Consider the following 15,733-nt stretch of genomic DNA (forward strand, 5'->3'; position numbering starts at 1 on the left):
CAAAAGCCTTAGAAAGATTTTTGGTTACATTTTACGGCGGTAAAAAGTCAGACACGCTCGACCAGTGCCGATATTACATGTATAATCGGTTTGTGGCACGTCTATCAGTCAAATCAGCGTTCGAGTTTGCAAAATAACCCCCAACATGTGCGGCAGCAAGACAGCATTCCTACAGGGTGTACTTACAAGAACAGCAAAGTAGTATATCCCCCCACTTCGTACCTCCGTAGGTGTAGAATGTAGGTGTAGAATGTAGGTCAAGGTCACCAGTGTAGGTCAATGACCTATGACGTAATGAGTGACGTAATCAACGCCCCCTCGCCGCCGGGGAAGCCCCTCGCGGGGAAACCCGCGCGCCCCCTCGCGGGAAAATACCGCGCGCCGCCTCGCGGGAAAACCGCGAAATTTGAAAACCGCGCGCAAACTCGCGGTGAGTCTGCGCATGCGTATGACGGTCTCTTCAACTGTATCTGTGACGTCATTTCTGTGACGTCATTGGCGAGAAAACACCGTGCGCCGTCTATTGGGAAACTCCTCTCTTCTACAACTGTATCTGTGACGTCATTGATAAGAGAGAGATAGCTTTAAACGTACATTGACAAGGGTTAAATCTTCTACAACTGTATCTGTGACGTCATTAATAAGAGACGAGAATGGATAGCTTGAAACGTACATTGACAAGGGTTAAATCTTCTACAATTGTGACGTCATTGATAAGAGACGAAGATGAATGGATAGCTTTAAACGTACATTGACAAGGGTTAAATAGAAAATCTTTCTTTGAGAAAGTGTAATTATGGAAAATAAGTTAAGCCGAGTGTATTATAACAGTGAAAGTCCTCTCAGTTACGGTAGCGCAAAGAAATTGAAACAAGGAGTGAAAAATGTTTCGAAGAAAAAAATTAAGACATGGCTTCAGTCTCAGCCAACATATACCATTCACAAAGCAAGGAGGATATACTTTCCAAGAAATCGTACTTACGTTACAACAGTCAGTGAAGTATTTCAGTGCGACTTGATCGATCTACGAAATCTTAAGAAAATAATAAAGGGTTTCAATATATTCTAACTATTATTGATATCCTCTCAAAATATGCTTGGAGTCTTCCTTTGAAAAATAAAACTAGTAAAGAGGTTTTGAAAGCTTTACGGAGAGTTATTAAAGAAAGCCGATACGAATTAATGTTGATCAAGGTAGTGAATTTTTATCAAAATTGTTTAAAGATTATTTAAGAAAAGAGGGAATAAGTCTTTATACTAGTGTAGGTGCGATTAAATGCGGAGTAATTGAAAGGTTTAATAGAACTTTAAAGGATAAAATCTTCAAGTTGTTAACTAGAACGAAGAAACTAAATTACATTGATGCCTTACCAAAAATAATGAAATTCTACAATGCAACTGTACATTCAAGTACTGGTTTCGCTCTTATTGATGTCAATGAGAAGAAATTCCACCACAGAATTTGTATTAGTCTTAGACGTCGATATGATGCCCAACGATAACCTCCACGAAATGTTCCTGGAGTATGCCTGAGAAAATAGGCTCTTTCTCGAATCTCGAAAAGATGATAAAACTGTTTACGTTGTACCCGCATTCGAAATGAAAGAAATAGCCCAAATACCCAAGGATAAAACGGACAACGTTTGGAAATGATGGACGCCCACCTCTTTTACATTGAGCTTTGTTGGAAATGTCAGAAACATATTGACTACGAAGCCTGGTATAGAGAACCAATGACTAATAAGTTAGCTGTCATTTTTGAAGTCTTGTGGAGAGATCCTTGGGAACCTTTCTTCTTCAGCAGAAATTCAGCGCCTTATCATGATGAATGGTTTAGACAATATGGCTTTAATTTAAAAGTCAAGTAAGACCAAGATACCACCGTGTCTAGAAAGAAGAAACCATCGATAATTAACCCATTGATTAATATCTTTGCAGGTTTGCGAATTACACGTTGTAGGATACAAATTTTCAGTTTTAAATAACGCTTTTGTCATCCATAAGGGCCTGAAAATGGCCAACTCATTCTATAAAGAAAAGGATACCGATCAAGAAAAGAACCGTATCTTATTTCGACAGTTTAAAACTGAACTAAAGGAAAAATATCCAGACTGATCCAGGAGGTGTTACTGATCTCGAAGCTTCCATTTACATGAAAAATATAAAACGTACAAAAAAGATGTAATTTATCAGGTTAGTTTTAAAGAGTAAGTAAAAAGAAAATCAAATCTACCTTACATTGTGTATAAAAACAATGGTCCCGGAAGCTTTGGAACAGATTTTGGCTGTTATGAAAAAACTGTCTCCATTGAGGAACTCTATTTAGATAATATAGGAGTTAAATGGTGTATATTCGTACAAGTTATTCTTATAATGACGTTATTTAATGTAAAGATTTGTATTTAAAAATAGGGATTTTGCTCATAAACTTGCATTGGTTTTGATAAGTAATCCAAATGTACCTTTTCATACTTTGGACCTATCAAATAACCTAAAAGAAGATAAAGGTAATATATTTACTAACGAAAAAAGAAATATCAAAGACAAATAAATAACAACAACAGCTCTTCATTGTATTTCTTAATGAAATATCTGAACATAAAATAAATGACACTATTAAACATTGTGGTGAACTGTTTTATTATTAATTTTAATTTTCTTAACCAATCAATTAAGTTATTAGGATATTATTTCTGCATTTTTCATAATAGCGCTGAACTGCCTATCTGTACGAGGTTGAATTCAGGGTTCGTACAAACCTGGGAAACTGGGAAAACTAAGGCAAATAAATAACTTTCAAAAATTCAGTGTTTGTTCTTCTTGGCGGTCTAGTGTAAACATGTTTTACTGTGCTTTGGTGTGTTTTATTGTTGTGGTATAGTGTAGTTTTAGAGTGTTTTATTGTACTTTTATTGTGTTTTATTGTAGTTTTATTGTGTTTTACTGTGTTTTATTGTAGTTTTATTGTACTTTTAGTGTATTTTATTGTGTTTTACTGTATTTTATTGTAGTTTTATTGTACTTTAATTTATTTTATTGTGTTTTATTGTACCTTAGTGTATTTTAATATGGTATAGTGTACTTTTAGAGTGTTTTATTGTACTTTTATTGTACTTTTAGTTTGTTTCACTGTGTTTTGGTTTGGTTTTATTGCGTTTTACTGTGTTTTTATTGTAGTTATAGTGTATTTCAGTGTATTTTGTTGTAATTTAAGTTATTTGTCATAAATTCACAAAGTTTCTGTAAGACTCAATATCATATTGATCATAATAATACGTGGAACAAAGTATTTAGTTTATTATTAGTTTATTTAGTTTATTATTTCTATTAGTTTATTATTATTATTAGTTTATTTAGTTTATTATTATTATTAGTTTATTATTAGTTTATTTAGTTTATTATTATTATTAGTTTATTATTATTATTAGTTTATTATTATTATTAGTTTATTATTATTATTAGTTTATTATTATTATTAGTTTATTATTATTATTAGTTTATTATTATTATTAGTTTATTATTATTATTAGTTTACTTAGTTTATTATTATTATTTATATATATTGTGCATTTATAACATTAAAGTAAAACGAAATAAATTTCCTTACCTACATCCAAAATATCACTCCAAAATTATTACGATATTTTTCGTTTGAATCAACTAACCATTCCACGAACATCTGTCACGACAAAACGGAAACAGTAGGTGTACCATTTTTGAACGCTTTTCTCCCAATACCAGTTCAGTATAAATCTCTTCAACTAGAAAGTGTATTTTATTGTACTTTTAGTGTATTTTATTATGGTATAGTGTACTTTTAGTGTATTTTATTATGGTATAGTGTAGTTTTAGAGTGTTTTATTGTACTTTTATTGTGTTTTATTGTGTTTTACTGTGTTTTATTGTAGTTTTATTGTACTTTTAGTGTATTTTATTGTGTTTTACTGTATTTTATTGTAGTTTTATTGTACTTTTAGTGTGTTTTATTGTAGTTTTGTTGTGGTATAGTGTAGCTTTAGAGTGTTTTATTGTACTTTTAGTTTGTTTCACTGTGTTTTGGTTTGGTTTTATTGCGTTTTACTGTGTTTTTATTGTAGTTTTAGTGTATTTCAGTGTATTTTGTTGTAATTTAAGTTATTTGTCATAAATTCACAAAGTTTCTGTAAGACTCAATATCATATTGATCATAATAATACGTGGAACAAAGTATTTAGTTTATTATTAGTTTATTTAGTTTATTATTATTATTAGTTTATTATTATTATTATTAGTTTATTTAGTTTATTATTATTATTAGTTTACTTAGTTTATTATTATTATTTATATATATTGTGCCTTTATAACATTAAAGTAAAACGAAATAAATTTCCTTACCTACATCCAAAATATCACTCCAAAATTATTATGATATTTTTCGTTTGAATCAACTAACCATTCCACGAACATCTGTCACGACAAAACGGAAACAGTAGGTGTACCATTTTTGAACGCTTTTCTCCCAATACCAGTTCAGTATAAATCTCTTCAACTAGAAAGTGTATTTTATTGTGTTTTACTGTGTTTTATTATAGTTTTATTGTATCTTTGTGTAGTTTTATAGTGTTTTATTTTACTTTTAGTGTATTTTATTGTGTTTTACTGTATTTTATTGTAGTTTTATTGTACTTTTAGTGTGTTTTATTGTAGTTTTGTTGTGGTATAGTGTAGCTTTAGAGTGTTTTATTGTACTTTTATTGTGTTTTATTGTAGTTTTATTGTACCTTAGTGTATTTTATTGTGTTTTACTGTGTTTTATTGTAGTTTTATTGTACTTTATTGTGTTTTACTGTATTTTATTGTAGTTTTATTGTACTTTTAGTGTATTTTATTATGGTATAGTGTACTTTTAGAGTGTTTTATTGTACTTTTAGAGTGTTTTATTGTACTTTTAGTGTATTTTATTGTACTTTTAGTGTATTTTATTTTGGGATAGTGTACTTTTAGTGTGTTTTATTTTACTTTTAGTGTATTTTATTGTGTTTTACTGTATTTTATTGTAGTTTTATTGTACTTTTAGTGTATTTTATTATGGTATAGTGTACTTTTAGAGTGTTTTATTGTACTTTTAGAGTGTTTTATTGTACTTTTAGTGTGTTTTATTGTACTTTTAGTGTGTTTTATTGTACTTTTAGTGTATTTTATTGTGTTTTACTGTGTTTTATTGTAGTTTTATTGTACTTTTAGTGTATTTTATTGTGTTTTACTGTATTTTATTGTAGTTTTATTGTACTTTTAGTGTATTTTATTGTACTTTTAGTGTATTTTATTTTGGGATAGTGTACTTTTAGTGTGTTTTATTTTACTTTTAGTGTATTTTATTGTGTTTTACTGTATTTTATTGTAGTTTTATTGTACTTTTAGTGTATTTTATTGTGTTTTACTGTGTTTTATTGTAGTTTTATTGTACCTTAGTGTAGATTTAGAGCGTTTTATTTTACTTTTAGTGTATTTTATTGTAGTTTTATTGTACCTTTAGTGTATTTTATTTTGGGATAGTGTACTTTTAGTGTGTTTTATTGTAGTTTTATTGTACTTTTAGTGTATTTTATTGTATTTAACTGTGTTTTATTGTAGTTTTATTGTACCTTAGTGTAGATTTAGAGCGTTTTATTGTACTTTTAGTGTATTTTATTGTGTTTTACTGTATTTTATTGTAGTTTTATTGTACTTTTAGTGTATTTTATTGTACTTTTATTGTACTTTTAGTGTATTTTATTGTGTTTTACTGTATTTTATTGTAGTTTTATTGTACCTTAGTGTACTTTTAGTGTGTTTTATTGTACTTTTAGTGTATTTTAGGTTTTCGTGACACCTTAAGCAATATGGTTTTTTGTTGGGGCATGCAAATCTAATTTAAAATAGTCTTTTACAACGTGATTACCGTGACGCCAATCTGGAATATTGTGCGGTAATTGTGAGGGGCGCGTCATAACATAATTGTACTGAAGAAATGAAAGTTTATAATGTGCTCTAACTCGAAAACCTCTTGTGCCGAAAGATAGTTTAAAGTTTTTGAATCGAGATACTCACCGGTTGTAGCAAGTGACTCTTCAAGTTCAGTAGCGATATGACTGGGTAAACAACCCGAATAAAGATCATGCCAAGAAGCGAGTTCATACTCGTATAGTATATTAAAAGAGAAGGTATATTCGACAAAGACATGACTATTGTTATGGCGGGGAGAATTTAATAGTTTGTAGATCTGAATACAGTGAATTATTGCTATTAGTGAAGTTGGTTATCCAGCAGATATACTTTTCGTCACAACCGAATATAACCTCAAGTATCATTGGTTCGCTCGTTAACGTATCTGCCTTTAAACTCGTTGTTCTATGTATCACGAGTTCGAATACCCTTAGCGAGGGTCCTTAACAAGCGAACCAAGGTTACTTTTGTAAAGGATATATTTTTATCTCTTATAATAAACAGTTGTTTTCATAAAGCGAAAACAAGGTTGGTTGACGTCAAAGATAATTGGAAATATATTTTACTCTCTTATAACAGTTGCTTTTATAAAGCAAAGACAAGGTTGGTTGACGTCAAAGATAACTCGAAATATACGTATAGAAAATATATTTTGCTCTCTTATAAGTAACAGTTGCTTTTATAAAGTAAAGACAAGGTTAGTTGATGTCAAATATAATTCGACGTATGACGTCAAGGTTAGCCATGATAAAAATTTATTTTGCTCCTTTATAACTTACAGTTGTTGGTTATAGACTTCGTTCCATAAAATACTATCAAACTAGCTAGGACCCAAGGATTCGTTATACCTGAAGGTGAATAATATAGCGCCTATACCGTGTTATATTTTGCTTCGTTATAATTAACAGGTGTTTTAATAAAGCGAAAACAAGGTTGGCGTCAAAGGTAATTCGAAATATACGTATGACGTCAAGGTTATAATATATTTTTCGCTCTTATAACTAACAGCTGTTTTTGTAAAACGGAAACAAGATTTTTTTACATCTATGATAGTTCAAAATGTACTTATTTTAACGTGATACGTAGACCGCTTTAGATATAGTATATAACCCCGCAAGTCGCGGCGTACAATCACTTGAGGCAATATCTCTCGACCATAAACTAAATTCTCTCGATGCCTTTAGACATGGTAAGATTTTTTTTAATTTTCCACGTTTTTAAAAACTGCATGTCCAAATGTATCATTATTGTCTTTAGACGGCAAATCAAACGTGGGAAACTATCGAAATTAAATTTAACGAGAGCGACAATATCGGTGTAAAATTAGTTAAATTAAACAATAAATTATATGTAGATATTAGAAGATACGCTTTTAAAAAACCCCTTATATATGGAATATGTATTTCGATAGACGTGATAGAAGAAGTTAAAAAAAATTTAAGCAAACCATGCGGTATCATAAAACAGACCCTATGCTTCCCAGGAATGTTGGAACTGGAAAATTTTAAAGATACGGGTTATTTATTGACAAAATATAGGGGGGAAATGCGCGAAAAACAATTAAATTTAAAGTTTGATGAAATACCAGAGGTTGTCAGTCTTATAGATAAAGTTTTAAAGAAAATACCTGTAACTGAGTAAGAAATTTGTAAATTTAAACAATAAAGAATTTTTAAAACGTATTTTTAGAAAATTAATACTTTTTTTATTTTAGAACTTGTAGTGTGTATTATTTTAGATATTTTAGTTTGTTTCCTAGGTATACGTCAAGAGTTTTATCTCGAGTCGAGCCTAAGATCAAATAGAAAACATGTCATCATCCGAAGAAGAGCCTTTGGATCTTTCCTATTTTAATCCTAAAAGGTTTTACGAATTATCAAAAGTTAACCAAACTGTCTCTCGAAAGTTCAACTGTTTAGCCTCTGAATATAAAATTATTTTTAAAGACCTTCATATGCTCAAATTGACAGAAGTATATGAACAATTGATAAAAATCTTTCAATACATTATAGAGACAATTTTAGAATCTTCTCAAGGTTACAATAGCGTTAGATTTTGTGTTAGATCTGACTTACTGGAAAATGCTATAAATTTAAAATTTATGGCCCTAAATGAGTTAACGGCTGAAAGATTAATGACTGCCATTAGTCAAGTAAGTCAAAGCCGGCGAAATTTTTTTCTCGAGGGTGATGTCAGGCTCGACGCTATATTTTTAAATGTTAATGTACCAATATCAGGTCGTCGATCTGTTAAAAATAGATCGATGATAGCTCTCGACAAATATATTCAGAAAGGAAGGACATTTTTACCCATAATTAACGATGATGAACTATGCGTATCAAGAGCAATCGTTTGCGGGACGATGGTTGCTGATTTAACATATTTAAAGAAACAAAAGCTTAGTACTTTGACTTTTGATTTTAATCGTTATAGACGTATACAACTAGGTCATAGACCTTTGCAAAAAGAAGAAGCGTTAAAGCTTCATGGCAAGGCTAATGTGCCTATTGGTCCCGTTAGTTTAGACAAAATTTCAATGTTTCAAAAAGTATTGCAACCCGAGTACCAAATAGTTATTTTCAGTGCTAATGATAATTTCAAAAAGGTTTATCAAGGTGAAATGTTTTCGGAGAAAAAAATTTTTTTATTACAAATAGATCAACACATGCACGTCATCAAAAATTTAGCCAGTATGTTTGGGGCCAAGTCGTATTGCAACACGTGTTTAACAACGTTTACTAAATTTAATGATGCAAAAAAACACAAATGTTTTAATCAAAAAACCAAATGTTGGCGTTGTTACTCTGAAACCTTTCACGAAGACCCTCAGCTTGAAATATCTCGCTGTCAAAACTGTAATAGATACTTTAAAGGGCCTGAATGTTTCCAATTTCACATAGAAAATGACACTTGTTTAAAAATTAAACGGTGCTTAAAATGTTGCAAAGAAATTCGCGATGACAAACATAAATGTCTTACATCTTGTTCTAGATGTAAAATTGAGCACCCTCCCAAAATGTGTTACGTTCAACCCCTTGATGATACTTTTAAAGAAACTAGATTTTGTTATTTTGACTGTGAAACTATTGATATGAACTCTAAACATACCCCAGTTCTATTAGTTTCGGCCATGCAAATTAATGATACCGAATACGATTATCAAATTTTTAGAGGTTTTGATTGTGTTGATAAGTTTATGAAATATCTGACCCAAACAGAAGATGAGACATCTTATACAAGGAACAATAAACGAATAAAAATAAGTAAACCTAAATTTAAAAATTTGACTATAGTGGCCCACAATTTTAAAGGTTTTGATTCGTATTTTATATTAAATTGGTTAATTAATAACCATGTAAAACCAGACGTCATATTCGACGGCTCTAAAATTCTAGCTCTCTTTATTAAAAGTCAAAATTTTAGGTTTATTTGTAGTTATTCATTCGTGGCGCTTCCTTTGAGAGCCTTTACAGAAACTTTTCAATTGGGTAGTTACAAAAAACAGTTTTTTCCTTATATTTTCTTAAAAGAGGACACTTTAAACTATGAAGGTCCGTTACCTGAAAAAGCCGTATTTCAACCTGAATTTATGAATGAAAAGGACCGACAGGCCTTTGATTTATGGTACAGTGAAAAAGGTAAAAAATCCACGTACAAAATAATGACCGAATTAGAGGAATACGCTGTACAAGATGTGGTAGTTTTACAAAAAGGAGTTACAAAATTTAGAGAACTTTACAAAAAGGCATCGGGTCTAGATCCTCTTAATTGCGGAGCTATTACAATATCGGGGGCCTGTACTAACGTGTTTTTACACAAATATTTAGAAAAAAATACATTGGGTGTAGTACCTAGTCCGGGTTATCGTGGATCATTCAACCAAAGTAGTAAAGCTATCAAGTGGTTGACTTGGGTTAGTAAAGAAATGAAGGTAGAAATACAGACAGCCCTATCTCCTGAAGGAGAAAAAAGAATTGGACCTTATTTAGTTGATGGTTACTCAAAGGATCCTGAAATTATCCTAGAGTTTAATGGTTGCGTGTATCACGGTTGTCCGAAATGTTTAAAAGGTAGTGAATGGAACAGTTTAGTAAATGATACAAATAAAAACTGTTACGAAAAGGGCCTGGATAGAATAGAATTTATAAAAAAGTTACACCCCAATGCAAAGTATATAATAATGTGGGAATGCGAGTTTGAAAATTTGTTAAAGACAAATATCGCTTGTAGTACCTTTTGCGAAACTGTAGAGGTGCCTTCACCAATATTAGCCAGGTCGGCTTTATACGGTGGAAGGACAGAAGTCTTCAAATTATATCATAAACCGGATGAAGCAAAAAACGAAAAAATTTATTATTACGACCTCATGTCACTCTATCCCGCTGTCAATAAATACGGAATCTACCCAAAAGGACATCCCAAAATTTTAAATAGTAACTTTAACTATGAAAAAAATGCCTATTTTGGTATAATATCGTGTGAACTCTTGCCCCCGACTGATCTATATATCCCAGTTTTACCATACAGGTTTAATGGAAAATTGTTTTTCCCCCTGTGTAAGTCATGTGCCCTTGAATCAAATAATGAAGCGTGTCAACATTCTGACAAGGAACGAATTATTTCGGGTATTTGGCCCTCGCCTGAAATTTACAAAGCCGTAGAAATGGGTTATAAAATTATAAAAATATACGAAGTACATCATTTCGACGAGACATTTCAGTATGAAAAACATGTTAACGATGGACTATTTGGAGGTTATGTTAACAATTTTTTGAAGATAAAACAAGCTAATTCCGGCTATCCGTCTTCCGTTAAAACTGCCGAGCAAAAACAAAAATATATTGAATCGATTTATGAATCTGAAGGTATTAGCATCAAGATGGATGAAGTAGTCCATAACCCCGCACTGAGAGCTATTTCAAAGATTTGTCTCAACAGTCTTTGGGGTCGTTTTGGTATGAATACAAACAAAACCAAAACACTAATTGTTAACGAGTACACAGAACTTGTACGTATCTTATCTGATGACACAAAGGAATTGGTAGATTTAAGACCAATTAATGAAGAAATGTGCTTATTATCGTACAAAAACAAAGATGAATTTGCACCAACATATTTCAAAGGAAATCCGTATGTGGCTTGTTTCGTTTCGTGTTACGGAAGATTAACCTTATTCGAGACCTTGCATAAATTGGGTAAAAGAGCATTATACACAGATACGGATAGCGTTTTATTTGTGGCGGGGGAAAACGATTTTAAACCCCCCACGGGTAACAATTTAGGATGTTGGGTTAACGAACTAGGGGACGCTACAATTACAGAGTTTGTTTCAAATGGGCCCAAGAGTTACGGTTACAGAACTACGGACGGTCAATCTGTCGTGAAGGTTAAAGGAATTTGCCTTAATCGTGTTAACGAGAAAATTATAAACTTTGAAGCTATAGTGGACTCTATAAAAAATAAATCCAAACGTCTAAATGTGGACGTTCCTTTCAACGTCATTCGAAATAAAACGTCGATCACTCTTTTAAGTCGAAAACTAGAAAAAAGCTTTGGATTTACGTTTAACAAACGTGTAATTAAAGGTTGGGACACTTTGCCTTTTGGTTTTAAAGCGGACCCATGAAAAGTATTTTAGAACTTTGTGTAAAAGAAAAAAATTAGTAATTTTATCTTGTGTAAATAACAAATCAAATAATCATAATAATTAATAATGTATAGTCTAAAATTAACAAAATAGATTAATGTAAAAATAATATATGTAAATAAGATAACAGCTTAAAAAACCTCTGCTGTTCTAAGATAAAAAACGGACACGTGACCTATGGGGTCCCGCGTCTCTTGCTAGTGGACTTTTTTAGAATCACTCTCGAAATTACCTCCAACGCGAGAAGTTCATTTAATTTTATCCTTGCTAAAATAAACTATTTCTTGCAAATAAAGTCTCAAAGTTTATTCATTTACAAAATAACCAACAAAAGTATATTAAGACTAGTTAATTTTCAGTCGGTTAATTAGTTCTTTTAGATAATATTAGTTCTCCCAATAACCTAAACACCAACAATTCTTATCAATGACGTCACAGATACAGTTGAAGAGACCGTCATACGCATGCGCAGACTCACCGCGAGTTTGCGCGCGGTTTTCCAATTTCGCGGTTTTCCCGCGAGGCGGCGCGCGGTATTTTCCCGCGAGGGGGCGCGCGGGTTTCCCCGCGAGGGGCTTCCCCGGCGGCGGGGGGGCGTTGATTACGTCACTCATTACGTCATAGGTCATTGACCTACACTGGTGACCTTGACCTACATTCTACACCTACATTCTACACCTACGGAGGTACGAAGTGGGGGGATATACTACTCAGCAATGGTTAGGAATTGATTTGAATCCCGAAGAATGGGGGTGGCAACGAAACTCAAATGGTGGTTTAAGACCAATTGTATCAACACTTCCACCAGCTCCAGATAATCTCTTAAAACTGGTAACGTGTGCGTGCAAAGTATCTTGCAAAAGGAAATGCGAATGCAAAAAGGCGGGAATTGTGTGCTCAGCCATGTGCGCACACTGTCGGGGAAACAGTTGTGATAACGGTGATTCAATCACTTTAAATGAAGAGGATGAAGAGATGGTTTAAAAGTTTTTAGGAGGAATTGTTTCATTTTATATCTATATCTATATAAATCAAAGTCCTGACTGACTGACTGACTGATAATCAACGCCCAGCCCAAACCGCTAGCCCTAGAAGGCTGAAAATTTGCAGGAACGTTACTCATGAGTATTAGGCGCGTACTAAGAAAGATTTTTCCAATCCGCCCAGAAATGTAAAAACTCTTCTCTATGCAACAAAGTCCGCGCGTTTCAACCGATTTCAAAAATATTTAGTACACGGGTTTCCTATAACCTATAGACGGACTGAATGGTCTTTTGGGTTCGATTTGTTGTCATCTTTTTAAATGGCGGCCAAAAACTTAAAACCATTCTTTATGGAATAATGTCCGCGTGAAAAGTAATAAAAAATGTTCCGACGGGCTGACGGGCAAGGCCGAGTGCCTAGGGTGCTACAAAAATATTAGTCATCATGTAAAATCTACCCATTCTTTGTATCATTTTGATGGAAGTTCTTATTACACGCGAGCGACGCCGCGGGTAACAGCTAGTACTGTATATGTAAGCAAATTTTTAGTACTTAAAATTTTCTGTAAATCATTTTCACAAAATTTTACTTAAATGTCTATTAAACCTTATTTTGATATGCTTTATATAGCTGTTATGTATTTTAAATTCTAAACCGATGATAAGATTAGTTGTAAGACTTTTTGTGAATTGCCAGCCATATTTCAAGATGGTGCCCTATATTTGTTTTTCGTTCATAATATTTTAGACGTCGAAATCATTAATAAATTTGCCTCTGGAAATTTATTTTCACGAACTTCCGTTTTAAAAATAATTTTTTTTTTAATTTTTGGGTTTTTTTCCTTTTTGGCGGCCATTTTAGAAAATGGCGACGACGCAAGCATCCTAGAGGTGGGGACTTTTAATATATCTTTTGTTACGTCAAATACTACTTGTGTGTCAAATTTCAGCTTGTACCTAAAATTGTTGGGATTAAACTCTAAAGTGCCTGTACTATAAGACCATTCAACACGGGGGGACTAGAATGGAGATACGGCCGGGAGGCGCGTGGTTCTTTTAGGGCAGCGCCTCTCTAGCGCCGCCACCCCGCGACCAAATGACCAATATTGAAACTTGTTCTATTTTGTCAATTTTATGTTGATGAGCGCACCTAAGACCATAGAGCTATCTCAGAAGCATTAGTGTGACGTCACTCATTGAACCAAAGCGGTAAAAAAACATGGCCGCCGCACACTGAAGAAACTAATCCCTGGACGTTTCACCTAGACACTGACGTCACAACTGAGACAGGAGGCGTGGTTCATTCAGGGCAGCTCCTTTCAAGCGTCACGCCCCGACCAATATTGAAATTTTTTCGACTCAAACCACACAGCCATAAGGCTTACGAGTCGAATTAAGTTTCGGGACTGTCCGTCTCTCCCGCTAGGGGCGACGACAGGCCATGCCAATAGAAGAACGGGGTCCGTTTTAGCTTATAATTTGTTCAGTTCATCCGTGTTCAATGGCCTTAGATATAAACAACCGAAACATATCAACTTACTTCGTGTTGTAGATCATTGTTCTTCGAAGTAAGGCCTGTTAAAAAAATAGAGTTACGCTAAATAATTTATAACCTTGAGTAATTAAGAATCTCCGTTTTTGACTTACTTTGGATTGATTTGTCCTTATCTCCGTTTTGCTTACGCAGCTTTGTGACTACATTTTCAAGCCTGACAAAGTACATAAATACTATTAAAGCGCCAAAAAAAACCCATGCTAATTTAAATCAGTTTTTTAGAAGCATTTCTACGCATGACACTTTATCATTGCGTGTTACTAATTTTAACCATAAGTTCGTAAGATACGTTACAAACTGGAGTTTGTCATGAAGTGACGCGGGTCATAGATTCTCGTAAAGCGACGCCTGCTGAGGCGCTGCTATCATAGGCTTAGTAATGCTGACTAAAGCTAGATTCCCACTCGACGGAAAACCCGGCAGAAAGGGGTTCGACCAAAAAATCTTTACGCCCGACGAAATTGCCGTTTGGCCGGGTGTAAGTGGTGTTCTATTTTTTTCGGTGTCGCAGCCAATCAAATTATTCCACAGACTACGCCATAAATTTCAAGAGCGCACGCGTACGCGAGATAGATTTATAGCCGCCATTTTTTTGTGGTAGACTAAGGCTTATCGGAAACATGCATCTAAGAAAGAAAAATGAAACTAATGGAAATAAAAAGAGATTAGAGGTTAATAACGAAGACTTTATTGAGGAAGTTAGAAAATATCCCTTCTGGTACGTTCTACGCGACAAGGGGGAGAAAGATACCAATTCAGAGTGCAAAATAGAAACCACTCAAATCTGTCACGTGACCCAAAACTATCTTCCGCCAAACTCAAAATTCAGTCGTAGTGTGAACGCCTGAACGGTCTAACGCCGGAAGATAATTTATACCGTCGACAGCGTGATTTCTGCCGGCTTTTTCGGTTGAGTGGGAATCTAGCTTAAATTGGAAGATGGACTGCAAAACCGCGTGTTGTCTGCAATTCTCAAACTAGCTCTCGGTAAAGCATGGTTTTCACTTGGCGTATATCACGACTTTTCGCCCGACGTCAAGCGACAACCGAAAAAAGAAAACATAGTTACGCTGGACAGAAATTACGTTGAGTTAGCTCTCTATTTTTTCGGCCGCGTTCACCGTTAACGCTCTGCGCGAGCCAATCAGCAATAAGCTTGAGTCGGGACGTCATTTTCGACCACGCAAGAGGACGTCCGCGGTCCGCCATGTTTTTATTTATTTCGTTCCTAATCGAGTCAGTTACTATCGCTGAATGCCGAAAGTTTTATTGAAGAGGTTCGGAACCTTCCATATCTTTAAGATGTGGGAAACAAATATTACAAAGACCCAAAAAGAAAGGCAATAGATGGGCCGCAATTAGTGCAATATTCAGTTTTTGTCTGGTAAGCCTTGGTTCCGTTATGCGCGGGAACTGTGTACGCTAAGTGAAAACGCTATAACGCTGCCGCTGCCGCTGGGCGGCAACGTAAAAAACTTATCCGACATTTGACGTCCAGCTGCAAAGCAGTTTTTTTTCGGTCAAGTGAAAACCATGCTTTAGTCTCTAGCATTACGAAGTATAGGAAGTGTCATACTTAATCTT

At 33.7% G+C, this 15,733-nt stretch overlaps 1 protein-coding gene across 1 annotated transcript; it reads left to right on the top strand.

Moving 5' to 3' along the window:
• The first annotated feature begins 1,283 nt into the window (after window positions 1-1,283).
• LOC149622084 (beta-1,4-glucuronyltransferase 1-like) lies at window positions 1,284-1,995 on the top strand. Its single transcript, XM_089853650.1, has 2 exons — window positions 1,284-1,864; window positions 1,939-1,995. The coding sequence occupies exons 1-2, from the start codon at window positions 1,650-1,652 to the stop codon at window positions 1,958-1,960; spliced, it is 237 nt and encodes a 78-aa protein (XP_089709776.1). The 5' UTR covers window positions 1,284-1,649; the 3' UTR covers window positions 1,961-1,995.
• Window positions 1,996-15,733: the final 13,738 nt, after the last annotated feature.

The sequence above is a fragment of the Phalangium opilio genome, unplaced genomic scaffold (assembly GCF_054372755.1).
Source record: "Phalangium opilio isolate 3A_F unplaced genomic scaffold, DU_Popi_V2 ptg000200l_1, whole genome shotgun sequence".
NCBI lineage: Eukaryota > Metazoa > Arthropoda > Arachnida > Opiliones > Phalangiidae > Phalangium > Phalangium opilio.